At 45.5% G+C, this 22,500-nt stretch overlaps 1 protein-coding gene across 1 annotated transcript in view; it reads right to left on the bottom strand.

Moving 5' to 3' along the window:
- Positions 1-22,500, bottom strand: part of ST18 (ST18 C2H2C-type zinc finger transcription factor) — an 825,897-nt gene that overhangs the window by 788,785 nt on the left and 14,612 nt on the right. Inside the window, exon 2 of the mRNA XM_044060418.1 lies at positions 16,389-16,573. Within this exon, the coding sequence (XP_043916353.1) occupies positions 16,389-16,566 (178 nt within the window). The 5' untranslated portion in view covers positions 16,567-16,573. The remainder of the gene's footprint in view (positions 1-16,388; positions 16,574-22,500) is intronic.

Raw genomic sequence — 22,500 nt, 5'->3', positions numbered from 1 at the left:
GATCTACACTATGGCATAATGTATTACTGTCGTCCACATTATTAGCTGGAACTAGGCTGTAACATGTGGTGTTCAGTGTATGGGACATTGCAAACTGACACACATGTAGGCCATACTTGTCAAGCATCTGCAGAAAGGATGAAGGTGGGGAGAGGGTGTCAGCATGACACACAAGTACACTGCACACGGCACACGGTATCTGCACAGAGTCAGGTTCAGGAACTGTGGCAGATGTAACCCTACCCCCACAGCAATAGCGACAGGAGTGTGTGAACATCAAGGGATGTGCACATGAGTAGACCTTGCAATCATGCAGAGTTGGGGGACATGTGTAGGGCAGACTGACCATACACTGGCAAATGCAGATGGCCCATGCTAGTATATCGCTGCCAGGAGTAGTGACTGCTGTAGTACACATAACAATAGGTACAACAAACATTCATGATAAGGGTGTGCACACATATGCACACATGGAGTGTATGCATCGTGGTCAGCATCCACACACATTTTGTAGACACCACATGTGAATGTACAGGACATATGTCACATATCAGGCTCATGTACAGTTAATATATGTGGTTATGCAGTGATGTTTTCCCATGGCAGATCAAGGAAGGGTGTGTCATATCAGTAAGGGTGTGTACACTCCCCATAGCCATGGTATGGTCTGACGGTTGTCAGTGTAATAGTATTGGACTGGTCATACATGGTCCGCTGATGTTGAGATCTGTAAACCAGACATCAGGCATTCACAAATGACATCTGTCCACATATCATCCCAGGCATGAGTCGCTGAAAAACATAGGGGCTGTGAGCATTAGAGCTGACATAACTAACACAGTACTACACATTCAGCAATGGGTTGTACACCTGTGAGGTTTGGTGCACAGTACATGGTAGGGTGCAGAACAGGTGCACAGCAATACTGTGTACATGGATGCAGTGGTTTCCAGGGGAAGGGGCACCACCTACTAACACAGTCCATGCATCACACACATGTATACTGTTGCTAGCATGGATTGAATATAGCTGCATTGCATGCTGTTGTGTACCATATGTTATGCATGTTGACAAATGGGTAATGGGAGGACTGTATGTACTATCTTTGTGCAACCTCACCTGTATGTGTGTGTGTGTGTGTGTGTGTGTGTGTGTGTGTGTGTGTGTGTGTGTGTGTGTGTGCGCGCATGTGTGTGCATGTGTGTACTGTTATGCAATTCTGTACAGGTCTTAAAGTGCGTTTCTTGTTTCCCCCGCAGGTGGTGAGGTGGGTTAGGGTCCCTCCTGCATGCAAACTGATGTTGGTGTCCATACAGACACCGAAGATGATGATAGTACTGTTGAGGCACAGGTGGGGTTGTCAGGGGCTGAAACTGTGCCATCATTTGACATCCCCCTCTAAGCCACCCCAACCCCGCACACAGTTTCAGTGCCTATACATACCCCATTACCAGTGGCCATAGCAGAGGGACAGTTGGTGGTTGGTGGCAGTTCACAAGGAGTGTGGTATCCATGCCTACTGTGTCTGGTCATAGCAGGCATATCCAGATGTCCAGCAGGGCACCACATAGGCAAATGTTCCAGGGTGCTCATGGTAGGGCTGCTGGTCATCATGCCCTGGCAGAAGCACTGCAATTGGTACCACCAGGTGCATGTTTCGGGCTGTTATGGGGGTGCAGGCACATATGGAACTGTACACCAGACAGGGCCTGAGGCTGCAGAGGGCTGCTCTCACATTTGCAAGTGACAACTTCCATGAAGTGCCTGGTGCCCTCCTTGCTCATACCGAGGTCATGGACAGACAGTTTGGTGAGATGATGGGCCTCATCGACCATGATTTTTCCATGCTTGAACATATGGTGGAAGTGCAGCAATGGCCATGTGGACGTAGGCCAGCAACACCAACAGCTGGCGGTCAACGTGGACATGCTAGGACACCAAGGTGCTCCTGTAGTGGCAGTATCAGCCCCACCACAGAACACCACGAGCACATGGTCCTGGCCAGTCCCAGGAGGGATCTGGTTCCAGTGGACATTTGTCATCATCAGTGGAGAGTAGCAAATCGAGGCCTGTACCTGGATGTGCCCATGGAACTCCTGGCAGGCATAGTCTGCGTGTCCATGGCCGGAGGCGGTGAACTGCACACCCTGCCAGGTATGGTCTGCAGCTGTCCAAAAACACCTGTATAGGGCAACCACATGGCAGAACTGTGTGCATGCATACCCTCACACTATACGAACACACCTAGGGCAACCCCATACCTACACCCACCACATCACCATGCCCAGTTCAAGTAATTACACCCCTCACCCACACACATGGTGTCAAATGTATGGCCCACCCTCGGCCTCTGGCAAACCAACAACACACCCTGTGCATATGATGATACCTGTGCCACATCCCTGTCATCCGTAACAGTGATGCAGGGACAGGCTAATATGGTTTTGATGCACACAGTGACTGTACTACAGTGCATCAATGTACTGCAGTGTAACATGTTGTCAGGAGTAATGTTTAATGCATACATGTCAGGTAGTATAGCCGTCCAGCAATGATGCATTATAGCTGTCAGTAACACTGGGTGATTGTGGTCTTCCTAATGCTATCCATTTGTGTTGTAGGTGTGCATGTGTCAGCAGGAGGATGGTCTGCAGTCATATTCCACAAGGTGTATGGCACTGAGGTGACGCCATGGCTGTGACATATCCGGGGTACAGTTGAACACGTCACAGGTTTGTATAACCATTATTGCCTGTGCCACATGGACAGGTGACCCACTGGGACATGTATAATCTGCAACCTGATGTAGACCCATCCACATACACACACATTCTTACTTGGCAACACTGGGAATAGACCCCTACCTAGTTATGTAGTGCTACTGAACTGTGTGGCTTTCATTGTACACATCACACAGCATTTAGGGTGAGGTGTGTTCCAGGTTACATGTTACATGCAGAACATCCCCCGACATGTACAGTATGGTAATGGGGGATGTAATGGTTGTATATGGACAATACATAGTGTGACATACCACCATATACACATTAACAGACACATAACAGGCAGACACACATCTGAGAGACCTGGGCCTATCGGTGCTAACTAACTTGTCCATGTGACCAATGTGTTACAGGTAGGCTGCAGACCGCACATGCATAACTGGGCTGGATTGTGGTATCAGTTACCTATATGGTTGATGGTGACAGTGGTCACCATAAAGTGGTACATGGGACATATACCGGATGTACCATGGTGTAATGACAGTGTACACAGCACCTACATCCCCCAGTGGCTATTGTACTCGCCTGAGCCCATGATGACATTCTGACATACCCACCATCACACATTGCCCATGACTGTGATACAACCCATTGTATATTACAACAGTGGTATGCATCTAATGCACATGCCACAGGCATAGTAGGGTGTTACATTGTTATGCCTCACCTATGGGCAGCAACAACACTATCTGTACTACTGTGTGGCAATGCATATTGTAATAGGAGTATGTGGCCTCGGAATGTTGTACCCTACAGATATACAGACATGCACACATACACACACTTGCCAGAACTCAATGGGTACCCCATTCCTATCGACCCATTTGCATAACACTGTTGTGCTGGTACTGCAAGGCTCATGTAGCCGGTAGGGAGAAGAGCGTAACAGGGTACATGTAATGTCCGATGCAGCCGCAGTCACATCTGACTATGGCAATGGGTGTTGTGGTGGTTGTGAAGGACCTCATGGAATTCCCAAATACAGGTGTACTAACACACAGACACTGCTATCCTCAGTAATGCACACGTGCACGTGTCAGTACTGGGGTGCATCGCTACAGGTGGTCATATCTTTGTACCTGGCTACTGTCCATGGAGAGATGGGTTGTGTAGGGGATTTGTGTACAGTGGTATCATGCCACCTGCCACCTGCTATGTGCCAGCAGGCAATCTATCGACAGACACCACTGTGGTGACCCTCAGGGTGAGAGTGACATGCATCAGCCAATCCTCTGGGTGCCTCCTGCACATGGCCACTGAGGTGATCCAGTTGACATGTATGCAGCATGTATTACAACACATGGTTAGTGTCTGTGATGGAGACCTGTACCCAAGCATGTTCTGTTGACTGTGGTAGTGTAGTGGAGGTACCCGTGGCATGTGGTGCGTACAGGGTGTTGTCTCCCATATTTGCCAGTTATTATACAGCTTGGCAGACATGTCAGTGTCAATCAAGCATGCCTGTACATATCCAAGCTGGATACCTGCCATCTGCACATCTGTACAGGGACTGACAGACATTAGTTTGGCAAGTAGCTATGCAGTAGGATAAATGTGTTGACATTTAAATGTGAGTAACACAAGAAACAAAAGTCTCCACACACTGCCCAGTATGCAGATGACCCTACAGATAGAGGTTTCCTCATAAACATAGCACTGTCATGACAGGTATTAAAACATGCAGACCTGCCATATCCACACACATCCTGTTAAACCGACATTACTCCAAATGCAGAATAGCAACACTTACATTCTGTAGTCATGTCAGGCACATCCCCTTGCTGTGTGTTGGCCTGTTTCCACGGTGTATGTTGTTAGATGTAAATCCCAAATCCATCCGTGATGCTGTTTGCCAAATACCAGATCTAGGTCCTGCTTACAGTGAATGAAAAGGCCCAACGCCAACATGATGTTCCTAGATATTGGAGTGTGTATCCATACAATTGGCTATGGGAATGTTACCACAGCTGTTCCACATGCAATCAGCTACAGGAGGGCTGCAATTTGTGCAGAGGCCATTAACTGATCATGGGCATCACTTACAAAACACAACTTGCTGCCTAAGCAAAGCAGGTGTAGTTCTCCAGATCCACCAGAGAGGGAATGAGAGTGACAGACAGAGACAAAGTAAGTCAGGGAAGGGGTGAGAGAGTAACACCTAAGCATGTCTGCATCACACACCTACCAGTACAAGGTTTCAACCCCCTGACTATGTATTGCTATCACATGTCTATGCAGTTATTGCATGTGCCACATAGCTTACATGTTGAGGAACTGTCCAAACATATATGTGATGGTGAGTGACATCTGCAGCAGTGATATGGTAGCAATGCAGTAGGTGTAGTACACATGTCTGTTCACGTGAACAGGTGTCAGTGTCAACACAGCCACACACTCTCAGGGACTCACACACACTGACACACTTGTCAGGATCAGGCATACACTTCCTAACTAGTTAGTTTGCTACAATACAGTAATGTGCAGATATCACATGCACCACAGGGGTTATCTGGAGGTTACATGGGCAAAGGGTATGTGAAGGTGTCTGTCATCAGACAGCATGCTTCAGTATGCTAACGGGAGTTGTACTGAGTGTGAATTTGGTCAAAAGCATCATACACCACACACACAGACACAGGGTGCCAGAACTGACATGCATGCATGTATTTCTTCATGGATGTGTAGTGGTTGACTGTGCCAGATGGCTATACAAGGCTAGGTGAGGGGTATACATTGGCATCAGGACACATGACAATGGTCTGCAGTGTGGCTCAGGGATGTAGTGTCTGGGCTGGCCCACACAGATGGGTACTGTATTCACCATCCAGTCACCTGGGTAACTATTGTGTGTGGCCATTGCTGTGCAATGCTTGCCATGTATGTGTTCCTTAGTCCATGATATGGATGCTGTCTGGGATATGCACACATCCGAGATGCATGTACAGTGACATGTGGAACTGTACCTGGGGTATCTGGCCCATGTTGTGTACACAGATTATCATCAGATGTACCAGTCCTGGCCTCATGTGGCGGGAACTGGTAATGGACAGCAGGTTGACCCTGCATCTACACTGATAGCATGATACAGGTATTCCCTGGTGTCAGTGGCATCTGTCCATACAGGGCATGTGTTTAAGGCATGGTATGTCCTTTGTGGGTCACATTTGATGGCACCACAGGTGTTGCAGGCAGCCAGTGGGGAACATAGTGAAGGGGCACTGTCTGCATGTACGTGCCTATTGCACTGATGGACAAGGTGCCATGCCCTCTGTAGTCCACTCCAATCACACCATGGTTACTATCTGTGGGCAGTATGCAGGGTACTACCAACATAGCAATTGTTGCCTAAGCAAGTGTGTTTGTGTATGAGACATGAGTTGAGAGTGTTCTCTGGGTAATACAAGGATTGCTCACTTTGTTCGCCAGGCCTTGATGTCACATGTAGGGGTATGGATTGGCACCCCAGCCTTTCGGCTATTTCACATCTGTTATCCTTGTGAGGTGTGTGACGACCGTGCCCTGGCCCAGCAATCAAGGAGCCTCAATCCTCACCACTAACACCAGGGAGGTCGTCTCATAGAAGAGAAAAAGATAACTAACACACACAGTAAAGTACAATTTCCCTTAAGTACACACAGAGATCACAGTCAGTCTGGGGCTGGTTGCTCCCTTGCTCACCAGGACCCCAATAAGACTCCCCACTGGCACAGCTATAGGGTCCAGGTCTCAGCCTAACTGGGCAAGCTAAAACCTCCAGTACCCTCTCTGTCCAACCAGTGCTTCGTGTCCCTGCCAAGTAGCTGACACAACACACACACTTTGAGATAAGTATGTATAGAACTTCACAGATACTCCTGGGAAAGGCTGACACAGATTATCCACCTGTGCCCCTTTACCCAGACTATACGGTAGTAATTACTGCCACCACCCAGTTAATAATATCAGCTATTAAAAGGCCCTTAAAAGGGTGTCCAATTATTACTGTGCAATATTAATAACCAATGGTAGTATGACTAACAGTCAAGGCTTACTTTAGAGTGGCCTATTACAATAACCTCTATAAATATGCAATGTACTCTAGAGCTTATCTCTAAACAAATCAGCCACAGGTAGAAGGTTTTAAAAATATTTAATAATAAATAATTAAAACACAAGACAAAACTACTACACCACAGAGATATCTAAGAGTTCAGAGATCACACAGAAACTTAAAATAATACAGTAGGACAGGTCTGATTTCAAAGTAAAATACCTAATTAATCTTTACTAGTTTAACTATTCCTACAAGAAATCACGGTGCTAAAACTTACATGTGAGCAAAGGCAGAATGCTGATAAGTGGATATCCAACATCAAAATGCTTTCAGTCTCTTGCAAAAAAATAGTAATTAAACATTACTAATAGACATGTTCACTGGGTCCCTCCCCAAATTACATTATTTTTGACACTTAGGTTTTCAGGAAAAAAACTGCATTATTTAGCAATCTAACACCTGCACAGAAACTTACAATAGAAGACATTTCACATGTATATGCTAGCAGAAACCAGTGCAATAAAGCACCTTCCACATCTAAATTCTAGTCATAAACTTTAGCCTTAAAACAATGGGCATGAAATCTTCATCCAGCCGCCCTGGAGCCAAATTGTAAACATTAAAGAGATTCATAAGATCTTTTCAACTTAAAAAGACACATTTGAAATACTTGGCTTGGTTTTCTTTACAGCAGATGGCAATGTTGCAACAATCTTGTAGTTCACATTTTAAAGTGTTTTCTTACATTTACAAACACAAGCCTGTATTTATTATCAAGAAAACATGCCTGTATTTTACATTTATTTATACAGTTGATAGAATTATATATCAAATTCTATTTGACTAGGCTGGCAGCCTTTGCCCATCTCTCCCCAAACGTCACAAGGTGGACATTGTGACATATAATAGTGTCACCATATAAGAAATTTGCAAAATCCGCTCCACAATGAGTCCAGTTGTTACACACTCACAGCCACCTCCACACAGGATACGAATGACAAACACAGACACACAAACACACACTTGTCATGTCTGGGATTAGAACTCCTACCTAACTAGTTTATCACACTACAGCATTACACAGTTAGAGGAAGTGCCACGGAGAATATGTATCAAATTCTATTTGACTAGGCTGGCAGCCTTTGCCCATCTCTCCCCAAACGTCACAAGGTGGACATTGTGACATATAATAGTGTCACCATATAAGAAATCTGCAAAATCCGCTCCACAATGAGTCCAGTTGTTACACACACACACACAGCCACCTCCACACCGGATACGAATGACAAACACAGACACACAAACACACACTTGTCATGTCTGCGATTAGAACCCCTACCAAACTATGACAAACACAGACACACAAACACACACTTGTCATGTCTGGGATTAGAACCCCTACCAAACTACTATACAACACTACAGCATTACACTGTTATAGGACACGCCACAGAGATTACTGGAGTACTCCTTCCTCAAAGGTGTATTTCACTGGGAATGACATTAGCAGGCTTGCCAAAGTAGGTAAATGGAGGTTGTCGTGACTATGAATGGCCTCAAAAGCATTGCACCCTACACAGACAAACAAACACACACACTTTCCATGTCTGGGAATAGAACCCCTACCAAATTACTATATCACACTGCATTATGCTGTTATAGGCTGCACCAAGGAGATAAACGGACTACTTCTTCCCCAAAGGTGTATTTCAAAGTGAATGACATCAGCAGGCTTGCCAAAGTATGGGCATTTGAATTGCAGTGAGTGTGACTAGCCTAAAAAGCATTGCTCCCTACAAAGACAGGGGCACACACACAGTTGCCATGTCTGGGGTTAGAACTCTCACCTAACTAGTTTATCACATTACACAGTTATAGGATGCACCACAGAGATTACTGGGCTATTATTTTTCCAAAGGTGTATTTCAAAGTGAATGACATCAGCAGGCTTGCCAAAGTAGGGCATTCAAATTGTAGTGAGTGTGACGAGTCTAAAAAGCATTGCTCTCTACACAGACACACACACACACACACACACACACACACACACACACACACACACACACACACACACACACACACACACACACTTGCCATGTCTGGGATTAGAACTCCTATCTAACTAGCTTATCACAGTACACCTTTACGCATTTATAGGATGTGCCACAAAGATTACTAGGCTATTCCTTTCCCAAAGGTGTATTTCAAAGTGAATGACATCAGCAGGCTTTCCAAAGTAGGGCATTTGAATTGTAGTGAGTGTGACTAGCCTAAAAAGCATTGCTCCCTACACAGACACACACACACACACACACACACACACACACACACACACACACACACACACACACACACACACACACACACACAGAGACACTCACGCACTTGCCATATCTGGGATTAGAACTCCTACCTAACTAGCTTATCACACTATGGCATTACGCAGTTATAGGATGCACCACAGAGATTACTGGGCTATTCTTTTCCCAATGGTGTATTTCAAAGTGAATGACATCAGCAGGCTTGCCAAAGTAGGGCATTTAAATTCTAGTGAATGTGACTAGTCTAAAAAGTATTGCTCCCTACACAGACAGAGACACACACACACAAAGTTGCCATGTCTGGGATTAGAACTCCTACATAACTAGTTTATCACACTACAGCATTATGTAGTTATAAGACATGCCACAGAGATTACTGGGCTATCCCTTCCCCAAAGGTGTATTTCACAGTGGCAGACATCACCATAGTAGGGCTATAGGGAGGGCAGTGTGTGTACATGGGCCATAACCCATTCATCTAGAGGTAGACACACCACACTCAAGCACATGCAGGTTTATATTCCACAGGAACATGTATACAACTGCTAGATGACTACTGCCTTGTACAGTCATGTTGCACAGCTAGCACTAGCACCACAGAGTCTTTAATGCTGAGGGATACCAGTGACTAATTTCTACAGTGAGTGACATTTACACATCATGTGGTTGTAGCCATTTGGCTGTGTGCTGGGTGGGACAGGCCTCATGATGGAAGGCTCTTTGTCACTGTCACACTCTTCCACACATCTATGTATGTTTACTTTTGGTATATTATAGTGTGTTGTCCTTGGATATATGTGTGTATTCCTATCCAATGTGTGTGCAAAGCATGAGTAGTGCATACTGAGGAGTGTATGTACTAACATCTGCAACTGTCAGATATGAATGTTTCACTGTTGTTGGCAGACATGGGTTTCATTTAAGTGTGTGAGCATGCCCAGTATGCCCTTCTGTATTGAATGTGTGGATCCATTTCAGGTAGATTGTACTCCAGTGCAGACCTTTGTGTTCTACACCTACAGCTAGCAAACTGTTTCTGCAGGATATCTGTAGATCAGATGGCAATATGGGGTCAAACTGTGTAAGGGATAGTGGGTACTGTAGGTGATTGTGTCTGTGCTGCTTCTGCTACATGGTACTGGTGTTAGCAGAGATATTCAGACATGTGTACTGTTATACACTGTGATGTTTTATGTCCTCAAGTACTGTCAGGTAGGCATTTATGCTTGCAGTGATATCCTGTGGACACAGGGTGAATGCAACTGTGTCCAGTATTGTGGTCAAATGCCTACATATTCATGGAAAGTTATGCCATTCTGGAGCAGGAGCTGCAGACACTTGCTGCTGGGTCTGTGTATCCAGTTCAGCACTTTGGTACAGTGATGGCAGAGGATCCCATACTTGTACTTCCATCGACATGACAGTATGGCCTTATCTTGCTGTGCAATACCTCACAGTTGTACAGATTCACACAGGTTACCCAGAGGCAGGGGTTATAAGTCAGGACATTACCCCTATTGTGGTGTATGGGCAGGTTTGTAGCCACCCATTTTTGTGTTTGCAGCCAGAGATAGTATGTGCACACGGCTGTGTTTCAGACTTTGCACATTCCATGCTGCCCATGCTCCCCCCCCTCTATTATTCTATCCTCTTCCATACATTATGCAAACATTCTCTGATACTTTCCCTATAGTTATCACCTCATCACAGCTGTGTTTTGGTGTTGGTCCACAGTTCATGCAGTGGGGCATGGTGGACATGTTACTGTGGTTTGTCCACATAGCCTTGCATATGGGTTATGTGGAGTGTGTTATGTTATTTGGGTGTCCATGACATAACATATATTGGCAGTACGGGTGAGACACAGGCCTTTGGCAGAAGCCTGTAGGCCATTTGGTGGTGATGCAGGCCAGCTGTAGCAGGCCGTTGCATTCTGTCACTTCTACAGTCCCAGACTGCCATACAGTATATTCCCCTGGGGTGACAGGGTAGGTGTGCTAGGTGTTTATGCCAATACTTTCTAGCAGTACTGATCAGGTGGTGTGGATGCTGGCAGGGTGCTGCTTACAGCTAGGGACACACCTGCATGGGGCACCTGCACTGCATGCTGCATTCTTTCGCTATTGTCATACACAGGTTGGGGTCATATTGTACCCATTCCCAACAGCAGGGATAAGACCGGAGTGGTACCTGTGGGTGGTGTTTGGTTGAGCTGGGTGCATGTGTGCTATGGACACTACTTGCATCTGACTCAACAGATATGCATGGGGCATTCCAGTTATGCTGGCTTGTGCAGGGACATCAACTTTTTCTCAATACATCAGTCCTATCACCTTTGTGATCTGCAAGTGTTCGGCCAGATGACATTGGTATTACCTACTACAAGCCCAGATAATGTGATGCATACCTGTATGTATAATTCCAAGGGTGTGTCCATTTCACGGTTACACATTATACACTGTATGTCTGGGGTACTGTTCCCTGTGTACTGCTTGTATATGTAGCCAAACAGTCATGCCATGTCCATCTTTCAGATGGTGACACATATTACCGCCATACATTTACAATGGCTTACTGCTAGAATGTGTTATACTGAGGAGCATTGTCTTTGACACTGCAATTGTGAGGACTTGGCCCTGTCATCGGCAGTAGTGGGCAATGGCCACCAGGTCAAACCTCAGCATGCATACATACTAACCACTCTTATACAATATGAAACACATACCAACCTAACACATGCATACCTGCATATTGTGCAAATGCTACAATCTATCCTGCTACCTTGGCCACCTCAGGTCATCTGTGCTCCAGTGGTATTATACCTACACATACATGTTGCTACATGTCTACATCAGATTGGAAGGGGGCACACCTGACTGTTACTTAATTTCTACATATGATTGGGGGGGCACACTTGACTGTTACAATGTGTTTACATCGGATTGCGGAGGGCACACCAGACTGTTAACACATTTCTACATAGGATTGGGGGTGGGGAACACCTGACTGTTACTGTATTTCTACTTAGGATTGGGGGGCACACCTGACTGTTACAATGTGTCTATATCGGATTGGGGGGGCACACCAGACTGTTACTACATTTCTACATAGTCTTGGGGGTGGGGAACACCTGACTGTTTCTACATTTCTACAAAGGGTGGGGGGGGGGGCACACCTGACTGTTTCTACATTTCTACACAGGATCAGGGAGGCACACCTGACTGTTTCCACATTTATACACATGATTGGTGGGGGCACACCTGACTGTTTCTACATTTCCACATAGGATTGGGGAGGGGGCACACCTGACACTTGTACACATTTGCTATGACTGTACTGGTATGTCAGGTACTCCATTTCATTCTGTATTGTAACCTATCATGCTGACTAGAGGCATATCATTGTACTACAGGTCTTAGGTTTGATTGACCTACATATCAGTTTCTGACTTCTTACCCTTCAGAACTAACATCCCACTGCCTGACCTGACGTAGTCTGCCTGTGTAGGCCTGGGGGGGGAGTTACCCATAGCCATCATTCAGAGGTCTTAGCACGGCCTTTGTATGTGTTTGTTTACACCTTTCCTGCTGGCTGAGACTGTTGTTGGGTATGTGAACCTTCCTGACTGGTATGTATTTGTCGTATGGACACACATGTGGCCCAGCACATTTCCTGCAGTGGGTTTTGTCACCATGTGTAGTACTGGCTACTATGGTGACACCAGTATTTGTTACAGATCACAAGCTGCCACTATAGGTGCCTACTATCTGCTGGCATCCCATTCAACCACCCGATTCCCTTGCATGCTCACATCCATACTGTAGATACAAGTAACAACACATACTACTCCATTCAGCCATTGGTAAGAAGAGTGACTTACCTTGTGGGTGTGCAAGTATTGAGGATGGTGCTGGAGGGCTGCCTATGTCAGATGCACATAGTACACTACCTATACATGGTTGAGCACAGGTAGTGTCATGTTTGGCATCCCCTTTTACTGTATGTGTGAGTCAGACAGAGGTGTCATTCCCTGGGTCCCTCCTGTGTCAGTGTATCTGCTATGTGTTGCCTCTTTGCCAAGGCCAGGGCATACTGGGCACACCTCCTTCTGCCTATTGAGGCAGGCTCAGGTTGTTCCTCCTCTGAGTCACTCTGTGCCTGTGCAGGCCTTGGCAATAGTGGGGGGCTGTGTGGTCCTGCCCCGTGCTGTTCCTGCTGCAGCTGTTTCCATAGGATCATATTGTGTAGCATGGCACATATGATGACACTGTGAGTACATGTAGCTGGGGAGTACTGCAAGGCTCCACCGGATGTGTCCAGGCACCAGAACCGTGACTTGAGCATCCCAAACACATGCTCTGTTATAATTCTGGTCAGTGTGTGTGTGTGCCTCATTATGGAGTTCTTGTTCGGGTGTGTGTGCATTTCTGATGGGTATCATCAGCCACGGCTCCAGTGCATAACCAGCATCCCACACTAGGTGACCGTGAGGGATGTCCCCACTGGCAAATCTCAGGTACAGCTGTATCAGATGCCAGACGTGGGAATCGTGATACCTTCCAGGGCAGCCAGCACACACATTCATTATTATGCCCTGGGCATCGCACACGACCTGGCAGTTGATGGAGGGGAAGCCCTTGTGGTTGATGAAGACCATACCCCACTCACCGGGTGGAGCTTTGAACCATATGTGCTTGCAGTCTATAGCACCCACTACCTCAGGGTATTATGCTATTTGGTGGAAGAGACGCATATTGCTGGCCAACGCCTCATGGGTGTTGGGGAAGTATACGTGCTCACCGGCATGTACTGACATGGCATCCAGGAACTGGTGGAGTACCCTGGATGCTGATGCCTGTGAGATCCCCATAATATCCCCAGTTGGCTTTGGAAGGTACCTGTGGCTAGTATTCTTAGGCCTGCACATACCTTGGTATCCACTGGGATGGGTTCCCCTCTGTTAGTTCTATGTGTCAGGCATGGCCGGCACAGCTCAACAATTTTCTGTAGGAGGTCCCTGTCCACCCTATAGCACTCCACTTTCTCCAGCTCATGTAGCCCCTTGTAGGTTACCCTGGATCTGTACACTCTTCTCTGTCTCCTCATTGTGGGTTGGTCGACAGCATTCTCATCCTCACCACCCTCAGCCTCTTCCACATGCTTATGTATGATAGCTACTGCAGCCCCTATAATTTTGTTGTTTTTGTTTGTTAAAATTTCCCCGCTTGTATACACTGGTGGTGTACAGTATGTGGGAAAAACCAGAGGGAAAGGTGGTTGCATATAGTTTGTAGTAGTGTTCTGGGCTGGGCTGGGCTGGTCTGCTGCCTGTGTAATTGGCTGATTCTGAAACATTTCACCTGCCAGCTATGCTAGTTCTCCTTGATTACCTTCCTACTATTGTTTTCCCTTCCCATTGCCTTCCTGTTTAAGCCTGGGGGCGAGCTGTGCAAATACAGTGCTCAAATGTGCACAGAGCTGCTATTTCCTGGTTTACTTTTTTTTTCTTTTAAAACATGATGTGTGGCACGCACACCTGCTTACTAGGCAGCCTCAGACACACCCCCTTGCTTAGCTCTGCTAAGCTAAGGGCAAACCCGAGCCACAGGGCTCCAATCCGCTTACAGTATATGCACCCCCCCCCCCATGATGTCAATTAACTCCTAGGCTTGCACCAAGCTATTCCTGTGCTTACACTGTTGGGTGCTGACCAGTATTGAGGGGAAATCTGTGATTCAGTATCATTCCCCTCATTTGCTTAGGATTGCTTGCTGATACATAGTTACAGGTCCCACACTGAGCCTCCCCCCTTAGCAACCACTATTCACTGGCCATGTTGTCTTCTGCCTGCCATTGAGTATAATGGCAAAATAGTGATTTTGGTTAGAATACTTATTTCAGGTTCTTTTTTAAATGTTTTGCCCGATCCCGTTTGGGCGCCGCTGCCCTACACTTAAACAGCCAAAATCAGCTAAAAAAAATAAAAGTTTTTTTTTAAACTGATTTTCATGCCAATGGCCATATATTTGGCCATTGGCATGCTTTACACGTTATATACACCCTTTATTTGGAGCTGTCATGGCTCCGTTTTGTAGTTTGCAGAAATGTACTCGGTTACTAACTGAGTACATTTCTGCAGATTGCACTAGTCCTGCACGGCCGGCTGATAGCTTCCTGGATCACAAATTCACCTCATTTGCATGGATTTCACCTGCAAATGGGGTAATTTGCATACAGGAGCTGATTCCGTGCAGGACCGCTCATGCACGTCCCTGCAGCTTATTCCTGGAATGCATGGAGGACATATTGCCTGCTGGAGCTCCTGCACTAGTCCTGCACACCATGCAGGGCTTGCTGAATCTGGGGGATAGTGTGCACATACAGTCATTGAGCCATAAAGATAGCTGAAAAGATGCGATCATCATCCTGGAAACAGCTGCTCACTAGTATGTGTTTTTTTTAAAGTGTCATCTACTGCTTTAAAAAGGATTCCTTGATAATGGAAATGACTTTTGTATATAAATTCATGTATATTTTATTTTATAAAGTTAGGAAACATTTTATTAAAAGCCTAAGCCCAATCCCAAATGTTGTGTTTTCTAAGCAGTTCATAAAAACAAATACATGTAGATAGCAATTCGGAAAACTACCTCTCAAGTCACTGTTCAGTGACTGATCATCATACAACCTGGAGGTTTGGAGAGAAATTTTTGTAGAAGCTGTTTTCTAACTTATTTTTTTCATTTTCGTCTGTGTAATTTATTGGGTCAACAGTTTCACCATGATTGTTCAGCTGTAATTAGTTCCTTAACATATCTGTTAACCAGATATGTGTAAAGATAATTTAGTTTTTTTCATATGTATTTTTAAGAGAACAATTTTTTACACACAAATCTGGTTAACAGATGTATTAAGGAACTAGATTACAGCTGAATGATCGCGTTGAAAGTGTTGCCCCGATAACTGAAAAGTACCAAAAAAACTTTCCTTGCACCTGCAACTACATACCTGCAGGAGTTCTTCATGTAGAAAGTCTAAGTTACTATGTTTACTGCAACGCTCTTTTCCATAACAGTCTAGTGACAGTGAAAAAAAACTGAATTCTGTGAATACAGCATTAAACATGCAAACCTGCTTGTGCAGAAAATGTATTTTTTTTTTATACCTGGAACTAAGTAAAAGTAGAACTGCTTGTTTACTCGACAGAGTCTCTGAATTCTGCACTATGAAATGGAAGACTGATGCACTCACCCAGTGCAGGATGCTCTGTGTTTCTCTGTGAAGTGGTAGCCTCAGATATTGCCTTGTCCTCACTGTCTTCCTCACACTCTTCACTAGGGCTGTAGTGACGGGGTTTCATCAACAAAGATTTCCTCTTATTTACGGGTGTCTCTATCCCAATCTCCTGAGCTTTCCTCTTCTTTGCCATGGAAGAACTATAAGCAACATAATAACAAACAATGGAACACAGAATATATTACTGAAACACACAGATCTGAGGAAACGTACTGACCTCATGAAAAGCAACCTTAAAATTAATTCCTGTGAAAGCATCATTTATCATTTTATTTCACTAGTGTTTTAGCTTCCCATCTCATACCACACATTTGTTTTTAAAGTATGGATATCTATTGTCTACTCCATGTTGTGCTTTTTTTTTCTGGGTTATAACTTGTGATTTTATTTATTAATACATACAATTATGAGCATCTCTTAATGGATGCTGAAGTTACATTATGCTGTTTTGGGAACACAGAAAGTACAGTGGAAATGAAAGTTATACACTTAACAATAAATCTGGACTGATAGTTCCATCAACACTGCCTTCAGGACTAAGACTGGAGGACACAGTTCAGCATCTAAAACTTTCCCAGGCTACCTATCTGGCCCATCCCTTTTTGTCCATAATGCTATGCAACTAAAGACCCTTCTCCAGACCTGTGTAAGCCCACACTAGGTGGAGCAAGAAGAGGAAAATATTCAACTTATACAAACAGAATGCCCACCAGAACATGCAGAAGCATGGAGAGAGGGTATGGTGATGAAAACGGAAATGCACATCATGAGCTGTTGTTACACTAGGTATGAAAAATTCATAAGTGAAACTGGAGTTCTGTCTTTATCACACTCATGAAAAAATCCCAACCTTAGCCTCTCAGGGCGGTTTCTCTAGGGATCATGCCCCTAGTAACTGCAGACCTTAAAGATGTCACTTAGAGTTCAAATCCCTGTTAATATGTTGTAGGAGTGTCAAACTGTTTATAAAATTGATAATTAAATGACATCCCAGGATACACTCTTGGAAACTATTAGTAAATAACTACAGACAGAGAATAGCTGTAGGAAAGAACAGACTAAATGTATTCTGCAAATGAGCTTGTAAGGTATATATATATAAACTGTAAATTATGTCTAGATGAGTGGATGATGGAAAAGCAATAAGTGTGCAAAGATAGTTACAGCTCTGGAAATAAATGGTAGGCTAGAAAGGTAATGACTAAACTTAATATTGTCAAATCTACTAGTCTGGATGGAACAAAGATAGTCTGTAGGCTGATAGCCCACTCTCTTATGAGGAAAAATAAGTGACAAAATGGACATTTCTTCAATGGATGATATTATTCATTTTATTTATTTATTTTACATTTGTTTATGGGGAGGTCCAACTGGCAGAGGTATATAACCATAAATTCCATAAATAATGCTACACTAACTCTAAAACTTGGTAAAGAATAGTGACAAGGGTTACTAAGTAAAAGTTATGTCTTACCATAATGTTCCATCTGTGTTGTTCATCTTCTTTCATTCATCACTGATGGGCTCGGTTCCGAGCCCTCGGAAACGAGTCGGCCTTTTACCAAGCTAGCGGCAGCCAAAAACTCTCAAGCTAAGCTTCTACCAAGTATGCTCTTCTCCCTGTTACCTCAGATCGAGTTTGCTAGATATAGAGGAGTAAAGCTGAGGCCACTTCTGTGCAAAAACCCTAGGACACCACTTGGACCCAAAGCATCCCTAGGAGCCTTTGGAGGGGGAAGGAGGGTGGGAAGTGATGAATGAAAGAAGATGAACACCACAGATGGAATGTTACGGTAAGATATAACTTCTTTATCTGATGTTGTTAATTTTCTTTTCATTCATCACTGATGGTACAGAATCCCAAGCTACCTTGAGGCCCAATGGCGGCCCTTATAGAAGAACATTCCTAAGTACCATTGAGCCGAAGGCAGCTCTCCCTCTGGAGATCAAGTCCAATTTGTAATGATTGATAAAGGTATGAGGTTTATCCCAAGTGGCTGCTGTGCAAATGTCATCCATGGAAGCCCTGAAATGGAAAGCTACAGATGTTGCCATAGATCTAGTGGAGGGAGCTTTAACTTTTGGTATAGGTTCTTTTGCGAGGGAATAGATAAAATGTATATAATCCCTTAGCCATTTCGATAATGTAACCTTGGAAACAGCATTTCCCATTCTAAGCCCAGAGAAGGAGATGAAAAGCTGTTCAGATTTACGGACAGGTTTGGTTCTGTCTAGGTAGAATCTCAGTTGCCTATGTACATCCAAGGAATGTAGGCAGTACTCTCCTCTGTTGAAAAATTTGGAAAGAACACTGGTAGGTCAATGGTTTGGTTAATGGAAAATTCAGATTTGGGAAGGAAGGATGAGTTTGTCTGGAGTGATACCCTGTCTTTATGGAATACCAGATAGGGCCTCTTGATTCACAATACCTGCAGCTCCAAGACCTATCTGGCTGACATGATGGCTACTAAGAACAAAGATTTCCAGGACAAGAACTTTAGGTCATACTTCGCTGCGGGATGAAAGGGTTTTTGAGTCAAAGACTGAAGGACTAAAGTGAGGTTCCATGGTTCCACAGGCTGTCTGACAGGAGGCCTGATATGAGAGGTTCCCTTGAGAAAGGCTTTGCATAGAATTAAGGAGATGAGAGGGGTGCCATCTATACCATTGTGGAAATTTGAAATCACTGCCAGGTGTACTCATATGGTAGAGGCAGAGGCTCCATTATCAAAAAACATAGCCCAGTATTGCAGCACCGCAGTCACTGGAGCCAAATACAGGTCTAGCATGTTATCCTTAGACCAGATGGGGAACCTTTTCCATTTATCCTGATATAGTCTTCTGGTGGATGGTTTATGAGAGGTCAGAATGATGTCCTGAACAGGTGAGGTGAGATTAGCTTTCCTGGCAACTAACAGAAGTGGAGAAACCAAGCAGTTAGCTTGAGACTGGACAGATTCGGGCGGCTCAACCCTTGGGGGTAAGTAATCAGATCTGGAAGAGGGTCCAGAATCCACGGTGGGTATACTAGGTGAGGCCGAAGGAAGGGGAACCAAACTTGTCGAGGCCAGAACGGGGCTATGAGGATCAACTTGTATCTCAACCGAAGAAGTTTCTTTAGGAATTGTGGAATCAGGGGAATGGGAGGATAAGAGTAAAGAAGTCCTGTGGGCCAATCACGGATTAGAACACCCCTCAGGGACTCCCTGTCTGGGAGAAACAGGGCAAAATAACTGCTGCACTTGTTGTCCGATGGAGAGGCAAAAAGATCGCAGCAAGGCTGGCCCCAGTGGCTGAAGATTTCTGTTGCCACCTCGAGGTTGAGGGACCACTCGAGAGGCAGGAGGATGCATCTGCTCAGTTTGTCCGCAATTACATTGGAGCTCCTCAGGATATGCATTGCTATCAGAAAATGGTTGGAAGCTATCGCCCACTGTCAAATTTTCATGGCCTCGTGACACAGGGGGTAGGACTTGGTTCCTCCTTGCTTGTTGATATACCAGACCACTGACAAGTTGTCTGACTGAATTGCAATTGTCCCAGAAGGGAGAACCAAATGAAAAGCCTGCAATGCTCATAGCACCGCTCTCAGTTCTAGAACGTTGATATGCATGTGGACCTCTGAGGTGGACCATGCCCCTTGGACTGTCTTTCCCTGGAAATGCCCCCCCCCCTTACCCAATCAGGGAAGCATCCGTGGTCACAATGGCTCTAGACTGAGGGTATTGAAATGGGCGACTTCAAAGTTCTGCATCTGGCCTCATCCACAAAGAAGGTCTTGCTTGCAGGAGTTTATTTGAATCTGGTAACTGAGGGGGTGATAGTTCAGGAATATTGACAAAGAAGGAGCCATTGTAGGATTTGCATGTGTAGCTTTGCTAGCAGCACTATTGGGATTGAAGCTGCCATGGATCCTAGGGCCTGAAGAACTTCCCTTGATGAAACTTTTGTTTGGCAGAGTATCACTCGGAGCTGGAGCCTGTGATTTGGGAGTGACACTAGACAGGACCGGGTATTGAAAACTGCTCCAATGAATACTATTTGTTGTTTAGGAGTAAGGTTTGATTTCTCCCAATGTATTGTTAATTCCAAAGTTTTTGCCAGAGAAAATGTATAATGCAATGCTGTTACCAGAAGACACTCGGTGGGGGCAGTGAGGAGCCAGTCATCCAATATGGAAACAACCGGAATCCTTGTAGTCTCAAATGAGCTGTGACCACTGCCATGCAGTTGGTGAACACTCTGGGGGTTCTAGAGAGACTGAACGGTAGGGCACGAAATTGGTAATGACTGGCCCCTAGCCGGAAGTGAAGCAGAATCTTGGAGCATTTGCCCATTTTGATGTGGTAATACGGATCGTGGAGATCTATCAAGCACATCCAAACTCCTTCCCTTAAAAAAGGTAGAATGGACCGAGACATGACCATCCGGAATTTGGTTTGGGTGACAGACTTTTTCAAGCTGCTGAGATCCAAAATGAATCTCCAGTCCCCTGTCATTTTCGGCACCAAAAAGAATCTTGAGTAGAATCTGGATCCGCACTGGCCTGGTGAGACTGGTTGGATGACTATTTTTTAAGACAGCTTTATTAACTCTGAAGCTGCTTCTTCCCTTTGTCTGGGGCTTTTTTGGAAGATTTGTTTGACAAGAAAGGGGGATGGTGTAACCTCAGGTGATTATACTCTGCACCCAATAATCGGTGGTAATAGATTGCCAGGCAGCTTGGTGCAGAGAAAAATGACCCCCTACTGTTTCCAGATGTAAGCAATCAGGCTGCTCCTCAGGAGCACTGGTAAGGCTGTCCAGAGAAGGAGTCCCTAGAGCCTTGGTTACGAGGACCCCCTCTGTCTCTGTAGGGGCGTCTCCTGGAATTGTTACCCCCTTTGCCCCTGGGGGTATCATCACCACGTGCGGCATGGAAAGGACTCTGACATTTTCTGTGCCACATTTTCCCACTCCTCTGATTCCTTGAGAAGGTATGTTGAGACTTTGAAAATCGTAGGCCTATGGCAGACAGGGTCCTCCCATCTTGCTGGTACCTGGCTAGCATGTTCTTCACCTTGGAGCCAAAAAGGGATGATGCTTCGGTGGGAGCATTCAAAAAGGAAGACTTGAAGGGGTCTGTGAGGTCACAAATGTGCATCCAGGCATGAAGCCTCATGACAATACCCAAACCCGCTGCTCTAGCCGCCCCTTCAGTCACATGTGATAGCAACCTCATGGACGAGTTGAAGATCAGTTCCAGGGTTGCAAGCTGAGTGGCCACTTTGTCCCTGACCTCGTCAGACAGCTGTCCTGTGAGTGTCTCAGACAGTTCAGAGATCAAGTCCCTCTGGAGCCTCATAAAATGTGCCAAATAGTTCAGTGACCGTACAGCAAAGGTCCCTGATGCAAAGACTTGCTTCTCAAGTCTGTCCACCACCCAGGACTCTCTGTTGGGCGGGAGGACAGCGGGACTTTCCTCAGCCAAGTCCTTTTTCGTGGCTGCCACCACCACCATAGCATCGACTGGTAATCCTCTGGACCAATGAGGGTTCTCCTCGGGAGGGGAAAGAATTCTGTCAGGTCTCCAAGGGTTCGCCTCAATGGAATCAGGGTTCTTCCAAGCGCGCTGCATGATGAGCTGGACAAGCTCATCAGCAGTCGAGGTCACCCAAGAGGTTGAAGGCCAGGCGTGGAAAGCCTGCAGGAACATGGACTCCACAGATGAAGGGTTGGAGGGCTTCCAGTCACATCTCTGTTTTAGCATTTCCAGGATGTCTCCAAAGGAGACATCATCAGTAGGTGACCGTGGGGACCCTTCACCATCAATGTAATCCGTGTCTTCTGTTAAAGACTCCTCGGGTGAGTCCATGTGCTTCCTCTTGCACGTCCTCTTTCGAGGGGGCTCCTCAGTGGGGGTCTCTGAGGAAGAGCAGGTACCTGACCAGGGGTGTCCTGCGGCTTCTCTGCCCGGTGCCCTGGGGGGTGGTCTGTGGCAGCTGTAGGTCAGGGGGCAAAAACTGGGGTTCCGATGTCAAAGGAGTGCTTCCAGAAGTGACAGCCCTCTCCATCACGCGAAAAGAAA

Source organism: Protopterus annectens, chromosome 2.part0 (genome assembly GCF_019279795.1).
Source record: "Protopterus annectens isolate FY-2018-M chromosome 2.part0, PAN1.0, whole genome shotgun sequence".
Lineage (NCBI taxonomy): Eukaryota > Metazoa > Chordata > Ceratodontiformes > Protopteridae > Protopterus > Protopterus annectens.
Note: the sequence above shows the minus strand (reverse complement) of the source record. Positions and strands in the feature narration are given on the sequence as shown.